Raw genomic sequence first — 17,664 nt, forward strand, 5'->3', positions numbered from 1 at the left:
GATTAGTTAAGTATTGTTTTTCCTCTGTGTGCATCTATCCATCTGTGTTATTTTTAATGTTTCATGTGATTGAAATGCTGGTGTTTATTGTAAACAGATATTCAGTATTTTCATGTTCTTTTATTATTGATTATTAGATGTATTTAAAAATTTCATTGCGGATATCTTTTAGAGAATATGTTAACCATGAAGAGTAATTATAGTTGGTGATGCTTTGGCAGTTCCTGAAAGTCTTGCTGCATTGGTCAGACATTATTGCTGTGGCAGTTCCTGAAAGTCTTGCTGCATTGGTCAAACATTACTATTTGTATTAGTATTAATGTTACTCAGTATAATTGGGTACCCTTGTAAGAGCCTTAGAGCAGCTGGCTGGTGGCAGTGTAACTACCTTATAATCTGGGCAAAGGGTAGCAGAGCGAGTAAATCTTTGCCAGCCTTTCCCAGGTGTGTGTGTGTGTGTGTGTGTGTGTGTGTGTGTGTGTGTGTGTGTCAGCTGCTTGGAGAAGGGACACAGAGCACTGGTTTCACAGAGAAGGTGGTGGAGGCCTTGGCTTGGAACACTCTGCTGAGGACTCAAGTGTACAGCTGTGCCAGTGGTGAGTTTTATTGGGGGCCCTGGAGAGAGAGAGAGAAAGAGAGGGAGGGAGGGAAACCCAGCCCCCAGACTGAGTATGTTCCCTGGGTGCTCTCGACGGAAATTGTGCTTGATGCAGAGAGCTGCATCTGGAAATAGTGTGTGTATCTATCTTTGTTCCAAGTGAACGTCTCTCACTTGTGTCAGTGGTGAGGATTTAGGCTCCTTGATTACTGGCCCAGAGGAGGGACTTCACAGGCCCATCCATGAGTTTCTGTATTTCACCAGAAACCTTTACCTTGTTTATCTTTGGATGGTTTCTGTATTCCCTGTGTCAGGAAGCCCTGTGTTACCTGACAGTACAGAGCAGTACTATTTCAGTCCTATTATGTTAAATGCACAATTGTGTAGCTGACATGAACACCACCTTTCTGTAACTTCTGGAAACTGCCAACATGTTCTGGCATATTTGCTTTGTGTTATTGCAGAGTCACATGTCATCTTGTGTTCACTATGCTAATATTACTTTAGTGTTCAATGCTTAACATTATGAATTATTTTGAGAATCGATGGTAATCCAGATGCAGTTTTGTACTGTATTCAAAGGGATATTTAAATATGACTGCAGTGAGTAAACAAGAAACAGGTGAAAACTGAACCGGAGAACCTCTTGCTGTGACGTGACAAGACTAACTGCTGCACCACCGCACCACTCAGCCCATCTCGTCCAAAAAAAAAATCTTCTTGGAGTTCAATTTATTTCAGATAATTTGAAAGCTTTTGGGTCTAAGCCTGAGTTACTAAAATTCTGGTCATTTGAGTCATAAGGTTTATCCCTAAATGCTACAGAGCTGGGCTGTCAGGTACGAATCTAAGCAAGAGAAAGCTCTTCAGAATTATCCTTCATTAACCGCACTGAAACACACACACTCATATTTTCGTTATTGTGATGTTAAAACTAATTTTAAGCTCAAAATGCAATATGGCATGCATTAAGGAACTGAAGTAGATTGTGCTGCTTGCCCTTTAGGGTCAATTAAATTAGATATTGTCCTTCTGGAGCAAGACTGTTGAACACCAAGGATGCTGCTGGGAACATTGTAACGACTTTAATGTAAAAAAAAATTAAAACGTTAAGCCCTTTGGTTCTTGCTAAAATTGTGTCTTCATCAAAGCTAACACAACATAAACATTATTTCCTTATGAACACAGATAGTATCACATGATGCAGTTTTTTTAAGGAAAAACCTCTTTAATATATTTAAAGCATTAAACATTCATACTAATAAATAAATACAATAAAAATTTGACTGTCGTATGCCTAGAAACCTTACCCTTTATAAGAGTGTAATTTAAGTACACTTGTTCATTAAGGCTCAGAGTTCTTATCATTGTTTTTCAATTGCCACAATAGCTTGCGTGCTTCAAGAATTTCATTCCAAGCCCCTCGCATGGACTAGCTACTACCCCCTCTATACCAAAAAATAGAAAACCAATCCTTCATACTGGTCAACATGCTTAAGTAAAGCATTATGCATATATTTTCTCTTAATATCAAAAATATGTTTGTAAATTTTTTCCCTAAATGTCATTTCATTTTAACAATATAAAATGCCGGACGCTTTTTGCACTTTGCAATATATGCAACACCGTTGGACCCACAGGTGATGTGGTGGTAGAACCCCTGTGTAATACCTATTGGAAAGGGGGTGCTAACCAGCCACTCTGTCAGCAGAAATGGCAGTAACTAGTCCACAATATCAGTGTTGTGGTTGGGAATAATCACACACTGCAGCAGTGTCATAGTTGTGTCACACATGATTGATAGCTGTTGGGGAGCCTTTCCATTGACACACAGTGCTCAGCCACAGAATGTGACTACAACAGGCATGGACATGGAGTGTATGTTTATGAGTGGTGAAATGGGTATAGTGACCATCCCTGGAGATGTGGCTGTTATTGTCAGGATAACGATGGCCTAATGGTTAAGGTGTTTGCCTTACAAACACAAGGTACAGGGTTTGAATCTCACAGGGGATAATTGGCTAGGCTTAAAATGGCTCACAAGGGTAGTTAGCCTAGTACTAATCTAATCTAATCTAATCTAATCTAATCTAATCTAATCTAATGTCACAATGAAAGATGCAGCAGATCAGTATGATATGCAGCAGTTGTCAGTATAACGTACATACAGAATTAGGCTCATCAGAGTTCCACACCTTATTTGTCACCATATGAATATCAGGAGTAAAGCCGCAACAGAATAGTTGGAGGTATATGTTGTATTGTCCATTTGATGTTACATAAACACCTGCATGTCACATCATATGAAGGTACAGTGGCCCCGTCTGTGATAGTGTTCATTGTTGTTTCTGGATTGTGTATTCACAAGGCAGAATTGTGCAGTGGGAGATACATGCAGAGGCTAGGGCAAGACAAAGGGCCGATGTTGACATACATGCAAGGTGTGATGATATTGCCAAAACACTTTTTTGTATACCAGAGTCAGACAACACAGTGGCACTGCCTGTTTCCATCCTGGATGGTCAGGTACCCTGAATATAGGATGAAGACACAGTCACACACCCACAGGGCAACCCCTAACTGTATGCTTAGTGATTGTCAATCCTAGATGGGGAGAGTCCTCCTGGGTTTGTGAACCCCAGCAGTACTTCCCCTGTGGCTGCTACATCAGATGAGCACACATCAGATGTAGGTATACCCATCATATTGCATCTTCACAAGGATGTCTGCTGCTGTTGCATCACAATTGACCCTTGGCATGTGGATGACACGATCAGTCAGCAGATATGCAAAAATGTCATTCAGGTACAGTTTGCTGCTCTGAGGTCCATCATGGAGCAGAGTGCTGTGTCACCTGGCCATGAAGAGCTGGAGTTGAGACACCATTATGATTGGTGTCATGAAGTCTGTGGGGGCACATATCACCTCCATTGCCACTTCCATGTGAAGGGTTTTAAGTGTCATCACTGCCCATAGTGACATTGTTGTATAGGAAGGGTAAATGACCAGTTTTCCAATGAATGGGTGGTGTGCCCAGCACAGTGCACACGCAACACCAGAATCAAGAGGTGTATGGCAGTCTGTCACCCATTGTCATTGTGCCCCTCGACACCTGTGCACATAACTGTGACCCAGCATAACCTTCATATGTGATGTCTGATGAACAATATGTTCTGACCATGCACAGCCCAGACATTAACAATACATGCATTATGTCTGTTTAGCATGAACAGTACATGCATTATGTTTGTTATATGTAACACAGCATTGACAGTTATGTTCATTACCCACAGTTCATAAAAAGACTTCTGTATTTCCCAACATTGCCACATGTTGTGCTCATCAATATCTGCAGTGGTTGTTGTCCAGAACGTGCTTCCTCTTTTTCTAGCTCATTGTTTTCATCAGATGGTGCTGCAGTTTCTGTGTTTGTGATGTGGGGATCTGGTCCTAATGCAGGTGTACCACTGGATTTGTTCTGCTGGTTTCTACTGTATTGTAAGTAGTTTGGCACAGGGTATGACCAGGTTGCAGGTTGTGTCAAGGGAGTGCTGCAGTACCCCAACAAGACATAGCTACACAGCAGAAGCATGCCTTTAGCAGGCCAAATACCGATTTGATGATATGTGGCTCTCCACGTGTATTGTTTTCTACTGGAATTTGGGAGCAGTCTTGGATTATAAACAAATAATTTTTGCCAGGGCTTAAGGGTGTATCCTGCATCACCTGCAGCACATAACATACTTATGTTTGATTGGGAGAAGGATTATTTCATATGAGCACACTAGATGTCCTGCAACAGTCACAAATGACTATCAAGGGCATAGGATGTTGTGTCTTTCGGCTTTTCCCGGTTAGGGGTCGCCACAGCGGAACTCCGGTCCGCCAATGATTGGCAGTAGATTTTTACGTGCCGAGTTGCCAGCTCTGACGCACTACCTTCAATGAAGGTACGCCCATTCATGCATGTCTCCACACAGAAGATGCTTTAGCTGAGAATCGAACAGGACAACGTCTTACTGTGAGGCGACAACGCTACCACAGCACCACCACTGCATATCAAAGAGCATAGGATAGTGGTATTAAACTGAGGGAGATGATGACAGTTGATGCAGAAAATGGTGAAAAAGGGTTTGATGGTGATGATGATACAGTTCCACATATACATCCTTCCCACAGTAACTACATAAACTAACTAGACATCTCTGTGAAAAATCACTTGAGTGTCCACAGTAGTATGGTTGACGTGTCACACATGTGAATTGCCTGGGTGCAGTGCAAACTCGTTGATAATACTCTGTGTTTTGCACACTAGTTGGTAGTTCAAGGAATTGCAGCCTTTCCTGTTGACATAATACTGTTACTGTGGACCAGGTGTGGCCTTTTTGCCACACATGTGCAGTTTGTGGCACCCAGTTCCTCATGGAGGCATGCAATATTCTAGAAGCCATGCATAGTGGTGGCTGTCTGCCCTGCTATCCTGGAAAAACACACATCCTCATTCATATGTAGGAACATAATTTAGAGAAACGGGTCAAGTATTCTAGAGTCTGATGCCTGAGGTATATCTAACATGTCCCCTTCTGATCCCTGAGCCAGTGGTAGTGATGAGAGTATTACATAACCCTTTGTCTCCAAACTGATAGAAAGACCATGCATTCCTGTGCGTTCCACTTGTTGTTGGCCTGTGTCCACCAGGATTCTTACGGTTTCCGAGTCCACATTAAAATAAGCAGCTATCTCCTAGCTAGTCCACATATGGCATGAAATCTGCATATAGCTTTATAGCTCTTTCATTACCGCCATGTACCATGGTGGTCAGAAGATGGGAGCTGGTGATGAAGAGTATAATAAAATGCTGCTGAGAAAGTCCTGCTGTGATACTGAGAATTACTGCTGTGTTTGTTTATTTTTGTTTCTTACTGGGAAGGTCCAGTTGAGTATAAAATAGTCTGTTTTCAGTGGATGCCTGTGTAGACATGCTCCAAAGAACAGTAACAATTTAATAAAATAAATGCAATTAGTATATGATATAAACAATAGATACAGAATAATGAATGACAGAATTAAAATGATGAATATGATGCACTTAATAGCGGTATTGCATCATATCATCACAAGTAAGGAAGAAATAAAGTTAGTTTAAACGTATGTGTTAATGGAATACGGAAAGGAGTAATAAGAAGGGAAATGTGAAGAGAAAGATGGGAAAAAAGGGTTGGGAGTGGAGCCGGGAAATAAACCAAAAGCTCAGTTATACAGCAGGAAGAGAGAGAAGGGTGGAAGGACTAGTGTCATTTATTCTTTTATAATGTAAAAATGTCAGCAGCAGACAATACTTGCACAGGCATTATAGAGCTAGTAGTGAAAAAACAAAATTAATTGAAAGCTGAGAGCCTTTATGGAAAGGGTCTTTCCTGGGACAGCTGAGCAGGAGCAAAGTCAGGAGTCTTTAACGTATTGCTTTGACTGAGGTTTAAACAAATGTGAACTAGATTGATGTTTGATGTATGTTGGGATTGAGTTACAAGCTTTGGACACAGAGTTAGAGTACAAAGCATCACTAGCAGCATTGTGGGCTTTAGTCTTCCAGATATGTTCCTTCATTCTCTAGCCTTTTGTAGATTTGTACAGCATAGTACTGAAGTTCCTCTAAAAACCACAATGAATTGTGCTCTGTTTTGTTTGTATAAGCTTTGTCGTCTCATTCCTGCTTTCATTTGAGTGTCATCATGCATTTATTTGAATACATGGAATGATGTGCTACACTGCTTGATACATTGTTATGCAACCTATTTTGCTGAATTGCAACCACCGTAGACATGGATGCTAACCGTAAAAGGTGAATTCTGAGTACTACACAGCTCAACTAAGAATCCCAGCCTATGTGTTCTCCACTGAGGTTTCTGGTTTCCTTTCTCACTTCAAAGACATGCTGCTAGGTAAAGATCCTCTAAATTGCCCGCAGGGAGAAGACTGTGCCAGATTCAGTAAAGCCTACACTACACTTAGTGTACATGATATGTATTAATAAAATTCTTATCACATTTTTCCGCTTTCTAGTCACTCAGAAAGATTACACTAAGTGTACTACACTTTGTGGTAACCTTTATGAATCCCTGTCTATATTTAAAATTGCAAGAATATCATCAGGAAAACCAAAATTAGGAGGAAGAAGGTGTGAGTTATATCTGTTCACTCAAAACAGTATACAGTTAGTGTACACTTAGTCTAGGCATTATTGAATCCTGGCCCATGTATGTGTATGTGTCTGTCTCCTGCAATAGACTAGTATTATTTCCAGGAGTGGTTCCATGCATTACATTTGCTTCTTTCTAAAAAAAGGTTCTGGCTCCACCTTGACCGTGATTAAGATGGAGAAGTTTTAGTAAAACTAAAATAGAGAAGTTGTTAGAAAACTAATGAAGAAATGCTGATGTTCATCGTGTTTCACTGTTGCAGTCATTACTCTTGGGTTATCCTGCTGGCAGGCTACCCGCAGTCGGCCTGAATTCCAAAGTCCTGGTCCGGCGTCGGTTGCTGTCGACTCTTCCCTGACGTCAGTGCGCCAGGGGTATAAAAGATGCAGCCGATGCCATTTTCTTCAGTCTTTCTTGCCGCGTGGTGCCCGAAGCAAAAGCAGTTCACAAGTGCCGGTCGGCCCACTCCTGAGATTTTCAAATCTGAATTTCAGAACCGAAGTCTTCATTAAAGCTAAGTACCCCATTGGGGAAACTTTTTTCTTGCTCCAGACTGATGTCAGAAAAAGTTAACAATTGTATTTCTTGTGGGAAGCAAATACCTCATAAGGATTTTCACTTTTACTGTATTCCTTGCCTAGGCCCTGACCATAAAGTTGCCAGCTGTCGGTTTTGTGCTAGATTTAAACAAAGCACTATTAAGCGCCAGTTCAGTTTTGCATTTCATTACTTTGGCCAAAGGTTTAATTATATAATGCCGTCAGAACAGCCGATGACCGGACTTTACAAAAAACGCAAGGACAAGGAAAAGGATAGGCATCCGAGGTCCAAAACTGACGACGAGGCCTCTGCTAGGCCAGTCGCCGGTTCACCGGTTCTCAGTGAGGCGCTTTTGCAGCCCCTGGCGCCCACTACCTCAGGGCCACAGGCTGCTTCCGACTCCCACGTGGAGCTGACTGGGCCTCTGGATACTCAAGGTATTGGACACTCGGAAATCATTCCCTCAGATGGTTCCAGAGCCGCTGAGCAGGCATCGGCTTCTGAGGGTGTCTTCAGACCTACACAATTTTATGTTAAACCATCTTCAGCTTCAAAGACAAAGACTAAAGCATCTCTAAAGACAAAGAAACAAGTACAGCATTCTTCTACTCAGACTTCCATGCCTAAAAAACAGATGCTTAAAATGGCCGAAGACCTAATTACTTTGATCAGGGGTTCCCATCCCCCTCCTGATAAGAGGCCTAGGCAAGAGACAGAATATGATTCTTCTGATCAGGTTTCTATTTCCTCTGATTCCTCTTCTGAACAGGGCTATTCTATTCCTCCCTATGAGGATTCTGATGCTGAAGAATCCATTCCTTCAGCCTCTCCTCCTGAGGATTATTCTTTTGGGGAAACCCTGCATACCATGAGGGAGCATTTCCACTGGGAGAGCCAAGATTACTCAGAATCTAAGAAAAAGCTCAGAGACTTTCTGCTTCTACTTCAGCACAGACCCCTTGCTATTCTACCTGTTCTAGACATTGTAGATGATGTATTTTCAGAGTCCGGCCTGTCCCCTGACTCTTTATCCCCTGCACCTGCTAAGCCAGACAGATACTACAGGGTCCCAGATTCCCATAAATTCCTATATAAAAACTCCGCTGCTGACCCAGAAACTATATATCAGGGTCCCAAAGGGGTCAAAGCTTCCACTGCAAAAAACCCTGTCCCTTGTGATAGGGATTCTAGGGCACTGGACAGATGGGGGGAAAAAAGTTTACATTTCTGCTACCTTGGCTGTAAGGGCTTTAAATTGCCAGTTTCATATGCTTAAATATCAGCAATACTTAATGTCACTGCTTAAACAGAAAATGTTGACAAATTCTGAATGTTCAGAGAACAAGGAAATGCAGGATTTATTGCATGCAGCTGAACAAGTGGGAAAGCATAGTTTGCAATGTGGTTATGACTCAACCGTCATCTGCTCAGCCCAGTCCCTACACAAACTGCAAAAATTCACACAGGAAGCCTTTTCCTCTGTTGAAACTTGGTTATCCAATGCCCAAGCAAAACTAAACTACTCATCTTCCAACCCACCAAACATACTCAAAACAACTCTCACTTTAACATCACAGCAAAAGACAGCACCACTATATACCCAACTAAACACACCAAATTGCTAGGAGTGGAAAAAAGACAATAAACTAAAATTTGACATTCATATATCCATGACCATAAAAAAAGTCCACAAAAAACGAGGAGCACTATGCAGAAATAAGCAACTTCTCACCAAAGCAGCAAAGATTTCAATAGCAAATTCCCACCTTATCTCCACCCTACTTTATGCCTCTCCAATATATACCAACCTAAGGCAATGCGATCTAAACAAGCTAGAGACCTGCTACAACAAAATCGCCAAATTTGCCACAGGGGCATCCTACTGTAGTCACCACTGTCTCTCACTTGCTGAACTGGGCTGGCTTGAACACCCTCACCTCCTTCAGTGGTATCAACTCTCACTCGCCCACAAACTAGTAAACCATCCACTAAATGTCCCATCCCTCCAGAATCTACTCCACCCCTTTCGCACCACCAGACCACTAAGATCCAGCAACAAAAATCACTTGCAGATCACTAAAGCCAGTAACTCTGCTGGTGAAGCACTATTCTCTTGCACCATAGCCAAATTATGGAACTCCCTCCCACCCACAATTACCTCCGTACCATCATGCACCCACTTCAAAACTTTACTAAAAGCGCACCTAAAAACATGCTGGCTATGCCCTTGCAACTCCCACTCTAATATCACCCACCCCATCCAAACACTGCCTTTCTTTCCACTCCACTAACTACCTTGATTATAGCAAACTCAGATACTCATAAGCTAGTACTTATTATACAGCAGGAACTTCTTCTTGTAACATTTGTTAATGTCTGTTATGTACTTCACAGATAAAGATTCTAGTTGTCTACTGATGTACTATGTTCTTCATCTGTAAATGTTTTGTAAGTAATTGCTATGTAAATTGTTAATCGCTATGTAATCCAATGTAACTACTGTCTGTTTATTTTAACTGTGGAGCTTTTCTCCCCGGGCCTCCACTGAAAATGGACCTACGTCCAGTCGGACACTCCCGGTCAACAAATATAAATAAATAAATGATTCACTAGAGGCCTCTTGCAGGGCCACTATTACAGGTTCTGTTATTAGAAGGCATGCTTGGTTAAAGGAACAGAATCTGCCTGATCATGTAAATTATTAGATGCTCCATTACAGCATGATACTTTGTTTGGTGCTAAAGCAGAAGAGGTGTTAAAGAAAATGGAGGATAAAGCGAAATCCATGCAAACAGTTAAGGATTTTTTCCAGGTACAGCCACCCAGAATTAGCAGAAACTGGCCTTCAAAAAATTGGTCCTTTCCAGTATCAGACAGGCCACAAAGAGGCAGATACAGATGTCCCAGAGGCAGATCTCAGCCCCAAGGCTCATATAGGCCTAAACAATAGGGTGCTGCTACCTCCAAAAGCAGAGAAGACAAATCACAACCTTACAGGAAACGGTCCCAATGACTTTCCTGTGCCAGATTCAAGCACTTTTCTTTTGGCAGCCCACTTAGGGGGAAATCTAGCACTTTTTTCACCAAAGTGGTACATGATTACCCAAGACAAATGGGTCTTGAACATAGTGTCCCAGGGCTACAGGTTCCATTTTCACACCCTACCAAGGGCAAAAGGTATGCTAGACCTGCCAAACAAACAATGGGCAGAGGCGCAAAAGCAAATTACAGCCCTCATGGACATGAGGGCCATTCAACAAGTACCACAACAAGAGCAGGGACAAGGATTTTACTCGAGACTTTTCTTGGTGCCCAGAAAGGACAAAGCCTGGAGACCAATACTGGACCTGTCTATACTAAACACGTTTCTGGAAGTTCCAAAATTCAAGATGTTGACTTTACAGTAGCTACTGCCCATGCTGGGCAAGAAGGCTTGGCTCGTAACTTTGGACCTAAAAGAGGCATACTTGCATATCCCAATCAGACAATCTTGCAGAAGATACCTCAGATTCATAGCTGGCTCAGTGCACTACCAATTCTCTGCACTGCCCTTTGGCTTATCTACTGCACCCAGGGTCTCCACAAAATGCCTGGCACCAGTAATTGCATTCTGCAGACAAAGAGGAATTCAAATATATCCCTACTTGGACGACTGCCTTATTCAAGCAGAGAACAAAGATATTCTTCTAAAGCATCTGGCGTTTGTAAAAAGATTACTAATTTCCCTAGGGTACACAGTAAATAAAAAGAAATCGAAACTAGTACTCTCTCAAGAGATAATATTCCTGGGTGCAAGCTTAAATACAACTGCCCAGATGGCTTATCTCGCGCCAGACATACAAAGGCAACTGACGTCTTACTTCAAAAATTTGGCAACAAAGGCCCAGTTATCTGCAAGGAAAATCCCGCAGGCCTTGGGCTTCATGGCATCCTGCATTCTACTAATTCCATATGCCAGACTGCATATGAGGAAACTACAATGGTATCTAAAAAGTGTTTGGACTCAGCATTGCCACAGCCTGGAGACAGTAATTACCCTCATTCCCTGCCTGCAACAGGAGTTTCGATGGTGGGCACAGGCCTGTCACTACAACAAGGGTCTGCCATTCACTTTACTCACAGCCAGACAGAACACTGACAACGGATGCATCAGATTATGCCTGGGGGCTCATATGGCAGGAAAATGTATTCAGGGCACATGGCCTGCAAGCCAGATGCATCTTCATATCAATCAAAAAGAGATGCTAGCTGTTCAGAATGCCCTGACAGCTTTCAAGGATCTACTTTATCCAGGACCGCTACTGATAAAGACGGACAATACTACGGTCATGTGGTACATAAACAAGCAGGGAGGCACACATTCCTACCCCCTCTGCAGACAAGCAATGACCTTGTGGGACACAGCATTGACTTATCAAGTTCACCTGCAAGCACAATTCCTGCCAGGAAAAACAAATACTCTGGCAGACGAACTAAGCAGAAACCTCATGGATCCCCATGAGTGGAAACTGGATCCACAAGTCTTCAGCATGATAACAAGGAAATGGGGATGCCCAGACATAGATCTATTTGCCTCCCCTCACAACTGCCAATTACAGAGATTTTGCACAAGGATTTATCACAAACAAGCATGGAGAGTGGACGCCCTATCCTTCAGCTGGAAAAACCTAACAGTATATGCCTTTCCTCCACTGCCTCTCCTTCCTAAGGTACTCCTAAAGGTCAGACAAGAGAAGCCAAAAATGATACTGATTATGCCAGACTGGCCACACCAGCACTGGTACCCAATCCTAAAGAGTTTGTCTCAAGGTCCAGCATGGATATTGCCTCAGACTTCTCACTTGCTGACCCAACAAAGCAATCAGATCCTGCACAGCCAACTCAGGACCTTAAATCTGGCAGCATGGCGGATAATGTAGCCATTCAGAACACTCCTCTTTCAAAAGCTGTTATGGATGTTATCTTGGAGGCCAGGAGGCCCAGTACCAGAAAATCTTATGCAGAAAAATGGAAGAGATTCTGTGCTTTGAACCAGGAAGAAGGCATTGACACGTATGTACCAAATATTCCTCAGATTTTACAATACCTAACTGAGGTGCTGGACAAAGGCCTTTCTTTTTCATCAGTTAAGATTCATGCCTCTGCCATTTCAGCCCATTACAATACGGAACCACCTATCTTTTCTCATCCTTTAATAAGGCAGTACCTCGGAGGGGCCAAAAGCATCAGGCCTCCAAGGAGAGCACCAAGTCCGGCATGGGACCTCAATTATGCCTTGGAAAAACTCTCACTGCCTCCTTTTGAGCCAGCCTCTACAGCTGATATAAAATTCTTATCCTGGAAAACAGCTCTGCTCCTAGCAATAACCTCTGCAAGACAAGTCTCGGAGTTACAAGCACTCATGGCTGTGGAACCTTTTATCATTTTTCATCCAGACAGGGTTTCTCTGATGACAAACCCAACATTTATGCCTAAGGTGGTGTCCAGTGTGGCCCTCAACCAAACCATTCACTTGCCTACCTTTTATCCAAACCCACAGAACAAGGGAGAGAAAATTCTGCATTCTTTGGACATACACAGGCACTACGCTTCTACTTGGACAGAACTAAAGCTTTCAGAAAGACTGAGCAACTTTTAGTGTCATATGCTGCAGCATCACAAGGAAAAGCTATCTCAAAACAGACTATTTCTAAATGGATAGGTCATTGCATCTGTTTCTGCTATTCTCAGCATGGCAAATCCATGCCTAAGGGCATTGGGCCTCATTCTACCAGAGCAGCAGCCACTTCAGCAGTCTTCCTCAGAGGAGTACCAACCAAAGACATCTTAGAGGCTGCAACTTGGGAGTTCAGTGCACACTTTTACAAAGCACTACCACTTACCTCTTTACTCTAAATCCAGAGCAGGCTTTGCCACTGCAGTTCTGCAGGGCCTCATAGCCTCTCCTAATCCTATTTAGATCAGTCACCTATCCTCAGCTTTGGGATTCAACCCAAGAGTAATGACTGCAACAGTGAAACACGATGAACATAGTACAGTTGTGTACCTACCATAAATGTAGATGTTCAAGTGTATTCACTGTTGCAGTCCAGGTTACCCTCCCAACGTCCCCCTTTCTTTTGCTGGGGTTTATATGTACTTCTCTATTCTATACAACCTATGTGGTATATTTGCTTGTAGATGAAGGAAATGTGTCTTTACTGCATGTATGTTTTTTTGGCATAATATATTTAGCCTACCCTTTTGGGGGCACCTGACATCTGGGGCAAGAAAAACTGAAGAAAATGGCGTTGGCTGCATCTTTAATACCCCTGGCGCACTGACGTCAGGGAAGAGGCGACAGCAACCGACGCTGGACCAGAACTTTGGAATTCAGGCCGACTGCGGGTAGCCTGCCAGCAGGATAACCCAAGAGTAATGACTGCAACAGTGAATACACTCGAACATCTACATTTACGGTAGGTACACAACTGTACTTTTTGTGTTATATAATGGTTTATTTCTGAGAACTCTGTATCTTTTGTTATGTTTTAACATTGTTGGAAAATACTTTTGGGTTTTCAAGATACTTTTGTTACTTTATTATAAGTAATTATATTTTAAATGTAAATTTGTTTTATTGCTTGAACTTTTCAGTCAAAATATTCTGGCTGATCACAACAAATGTGCATGTATAATTTTAACTATGCTACATAAATCTTGTACAGTTCAGGTATTAGACTGGTTACTAAAGAGACTGCTTTATATTTTTTAACATTTGGATCCTTTGTGGAAGAATTTGAGTGTTTTAAGCATACTTCTGCCAGCTGAAAGAATGCTGCCTTCTAGGGAAAAAATGCTGGAATCCATTAATAAGTTAGGTTATACAGCAACTGATTTTTTTCCCATCTTTCTAACGTGCTTATTTTAAGATATGGCATAATTAAATACACACTTTTAATTATTTAAATCTGAAACTATACTTTTAATTCCAGGTTTACTACTCCTGTGGGGCCATTGTTGATTCGGCAGAGAGGGGACTGATTCTGTCACCTGGATTTCCAAATAACTACTATCCAAACATGCACTGTGTGTGGCAATTCTTTGTGCCCACTGGAAGTCGGTTGCTGATAGAGATTTTTGACTTTGATGTGTTTCAAAAGCCAGGGGATGGTGGCACATTGTCAGACAGAAATTCATTCCGTTTAAAATTGATAAAAAATTACCCTTCCTATAAGGAAACCTCAGAGGTCTCTTACAGCAGTACAACCAGAGAGCCTCACAAGGAGGGCTCATTAACAAGATTATCCAGTGACCTCTTCATAGACTGGTACTCCAAGAATTTCAGTGGATATTTCACTGATGCCCCATTGACCGACTCTCAGAAGAATGGAGATGAAAAAGACACCATACAAGAGCAATTTGCACCCCCTCAAGAAGTTCCACTAAAACTGTCCACAGATGAAGAGTCTGTGGCAAGAGCAGACCCTGTACACAACTATCCTACAGTGACGCATACTGACAGTAGCAATTATCCAAATGGGACCCTGGATGTGAATAATTTACCGGCCTATGTGCCTCCCTCAAGAAAAGTAGATGAAAGTTATGAGAATTATTTTAATCACCAACCTCAAATCATGGAAAATCCAACCCCAGCAGCTTCTGTTTTCCAAGTAGAAACATCCCCAACCCAGCCACCAGCAGTAGATGTTTGCCCCAATGATGTTCTGTACATATCTGATCTCATAACATTTTCTTCCCGCTTTTGTGGGACAAACTCACCACTGAACAAGACCATGATCTTTGGATCATCCGTGAAAATGGTTGAGGTGATCATGGAGCTCATCACCACTACAGGTCGAGGTCGAGGATTTGTCCTGCTCTTTGAGTACAGAAATGAGACTCATGTAAACATTGAGAGTCTTGTGAAACCTGGAGATGGTGAAAGTATGGTGCTTCTTGCTGTAGTTGGTGCTGCCATGTTCTTTACAGCAGTGATATTGGTTGCTCTCTGCATGACAGTCAGGTAAGAAACACTTGGGGAAATCACCCCCTGCTCACTTTAAGATTATATTGCTGGTAGGCATATTACAGAAACTGCTTTAATGTTAATATAATAGTAGTGGAAAACTACTTAATTTTGAAGTTTATCATATTGTTTTTTGTGAGATTTCACATTTATTATTCAAGTATTATCTATGAAAGTAAGGAGCCACAGTGCAACTGGATAGTACTGTAATCTATTTCTACCTGTACTCATTCTTCTGACTATGTATTCTACTTTAGTACGCCATTAAGGTTATGCCCCATAGTTGTTTATACATTTACACAGTGATAGCTTTAAGAGAGGAGATTTCAGACTATAGCCGTTGTGTTGTGTCTACACTGTCTGCCATTGCTGAGGTTAAAAAAAGTGCTCTTTCTTTGGCCCCAGTTCATTCAGGGGTTGAACTGGAAATAAATATTCACTGCATACAGCAGTAATTTGCAGCAAAAGGGGTGGAACTGTCTGTTATGAGTATGGGGAGAAATAAATCCTGAGGTGAAATGTTGTTTTGCCTGCAGTCAGAAATTAAATTCATTATTTATTTGTAGCCAGCATGTGGATGGAGTTTGAAAAATTTACGTATTTGATTAGTGTGTGTGTGTGTGTGTGTGTGTGTGTGTGTGTGTGTTGTGTGTGTGTGTTGTGTGTATGTGTTGCATCTAGTTTTGTGTAGAGGTAACTTAGACTTCCAGATCATTTAGTTTCTTAGTGCTCCAAAGCATTATATCAGAACTTCTTTTCTTCCCTTTTTTGTATTGTTTTCATTAGAAGTATTCTTTGACTAGTTTTTCTTTTTTTCTGTTTGTGGTGGTTCCTTACCGGTATACTATTTTGGTGTATTTTAGGGAAGCAGCATCTTCCATCTTGGGTTGTGTGTGAGAACCTGTACGTTGCGTGTTATTAAAGAAAACCATCTGAAAAGCAGATGGGGCCTTTTGGCTTCATCCTGTATACTGTGTGAAGGTATGTTTTAAGGCCAACCTATACCAACTGTGTATGCAGAGTGTACAATTATCCCAAGTGTTTACATACTGAAATAAATTGCAAAGGGTTTTGTTCTAAGTCTATAAAACAAATTATTTAAAAATGCAGGAGAAAAAAATCTGAGGCAACAGTGAAAGGGCCATACAGAATAGTTTCCAAATATAGGCTTTAAAACTTGTTACTGCCTTTAAGTGGCAGTCCAGGGTTGCCCTGAGGACACTGAATATACAGTATTTAATTTTCCGCATCTTTTTTTCTTTTATCTGTCTTCATCTTTACCAAGGACCTCAGCACTTCATGAGCAGAGACACCAGACCTGATTCTTTGTATCATGTATATTTTCCAATCTGTGGCCTTGCAACAAATTATGTCCTTTAACACCAGCTGGTACCTTGGGAGCAAGATCTAATTTGCTACCAGTTCTAATTTTTGACTTCACCTCCCTGTGTTAATCACAACTTAAGAGGGAGAAGACCTTGAACAGTGAGATTCTTAAGAATAAGTAATGTAGTACGTCTCAGGTCCTTAAGAAGGAAGCCTTGCGCTCTCCCAGAATATGAGGAGCAATCCCATTTGTGAATCTCTGTGATCTTGTATCTCTGTTATACATCTTTAGCAGGAGCCTAGCTGACACTTTGAAAATGAAGATGATGATTTTTATGAGCAAAGATATTGAGGATCAAGTGTTCCCTGAAAACTGTCTCATATTTAAATAATCTTTTGGGGAACTCTGCCCTCAAAGACTGTCTAACCATGTGTCACACATTTTAATGTGTACGATTTGTACACGAGTAACAGGCCATTCCAGCAGATATGAGTTTTTTGTTTAATCAGGCCTGAATGAGAAGAGGGTAAATGGAGCTTAGCTTCTAATCCTGAAAGATGGAGCCTCGATCAAAATCATTCCCATTTCACTTTTTGTGCACACTTCTAAAAGAAAGTGTTTGAGCACCAAGCTGTGTGTTATTGTTAATGAAGCCACAGAAACAGCAGTGTTTGGCATGATTATAGCTGCCCATTTAAGTAACATACATTCTGGAATGTGGCAAAATCTGTTTTGAGATGGTTTATCATTGTAGAACCAACCCATCAAAAGTGTTTAACAAGCCATAGAAACAGCAATATATGGCTTTACCTTAGTAGTTAAGTGATGTCATTCTAAGTTGTGGTAAAGTTTTATTTTGAAACAGTCTAAGTATAATTACAGAAATATTTCATTCAAAAAGTGTATAACGCAAGGGCTTAGGTTTTTCTTTGATTATACAGAGCAAAGAAATTATAAATCTAAAACTGATTTAAACTGTGACAAGAGCAAA

At 41.5% G+C, this 17,664-nt stretch overlaps 1 protein-coding gene across 2 annotated transcripts in view; it reads left to right on the plus strand.

Moving 5' to 3' along the window:
* LOC122799575 overlaps positions 1 to 17,664 on the plus strand; it is a 597,377-nt gene that overhangs the window by 202,713 nt on the left and 377,000 nt on the right. For both annotated transcript variants that reach the window (XM_044068716.1, XM_044068717.1), the window contains exon 2: positions 14,313 to 15,343. In XM_044068716.1, the coding sequence (XP_043924651.1) occupies positions 14,313 to 15,343 (1,031 nt within the window). The remainder of the gene's footprint in view (positions 1 to 14,312; positions 15,344 to 17,664) is intronic.

Source organism: Protopterus annectens, chromosome 4.part0 (genome assembly GCF_019279795.1).
Source record: "Protopterus annectens isolate FY-2018-M chromosome 4.part0, PAN1.0, whole genome shotgun sequence".
In the NCBI taxonomy this organism is placed as follows: domain Eukaryota; kingdom Metazoa; phylum Chordata; order Ceratodontiformes; family Protopteridae; genus Protopterus; species Protopterus annectens.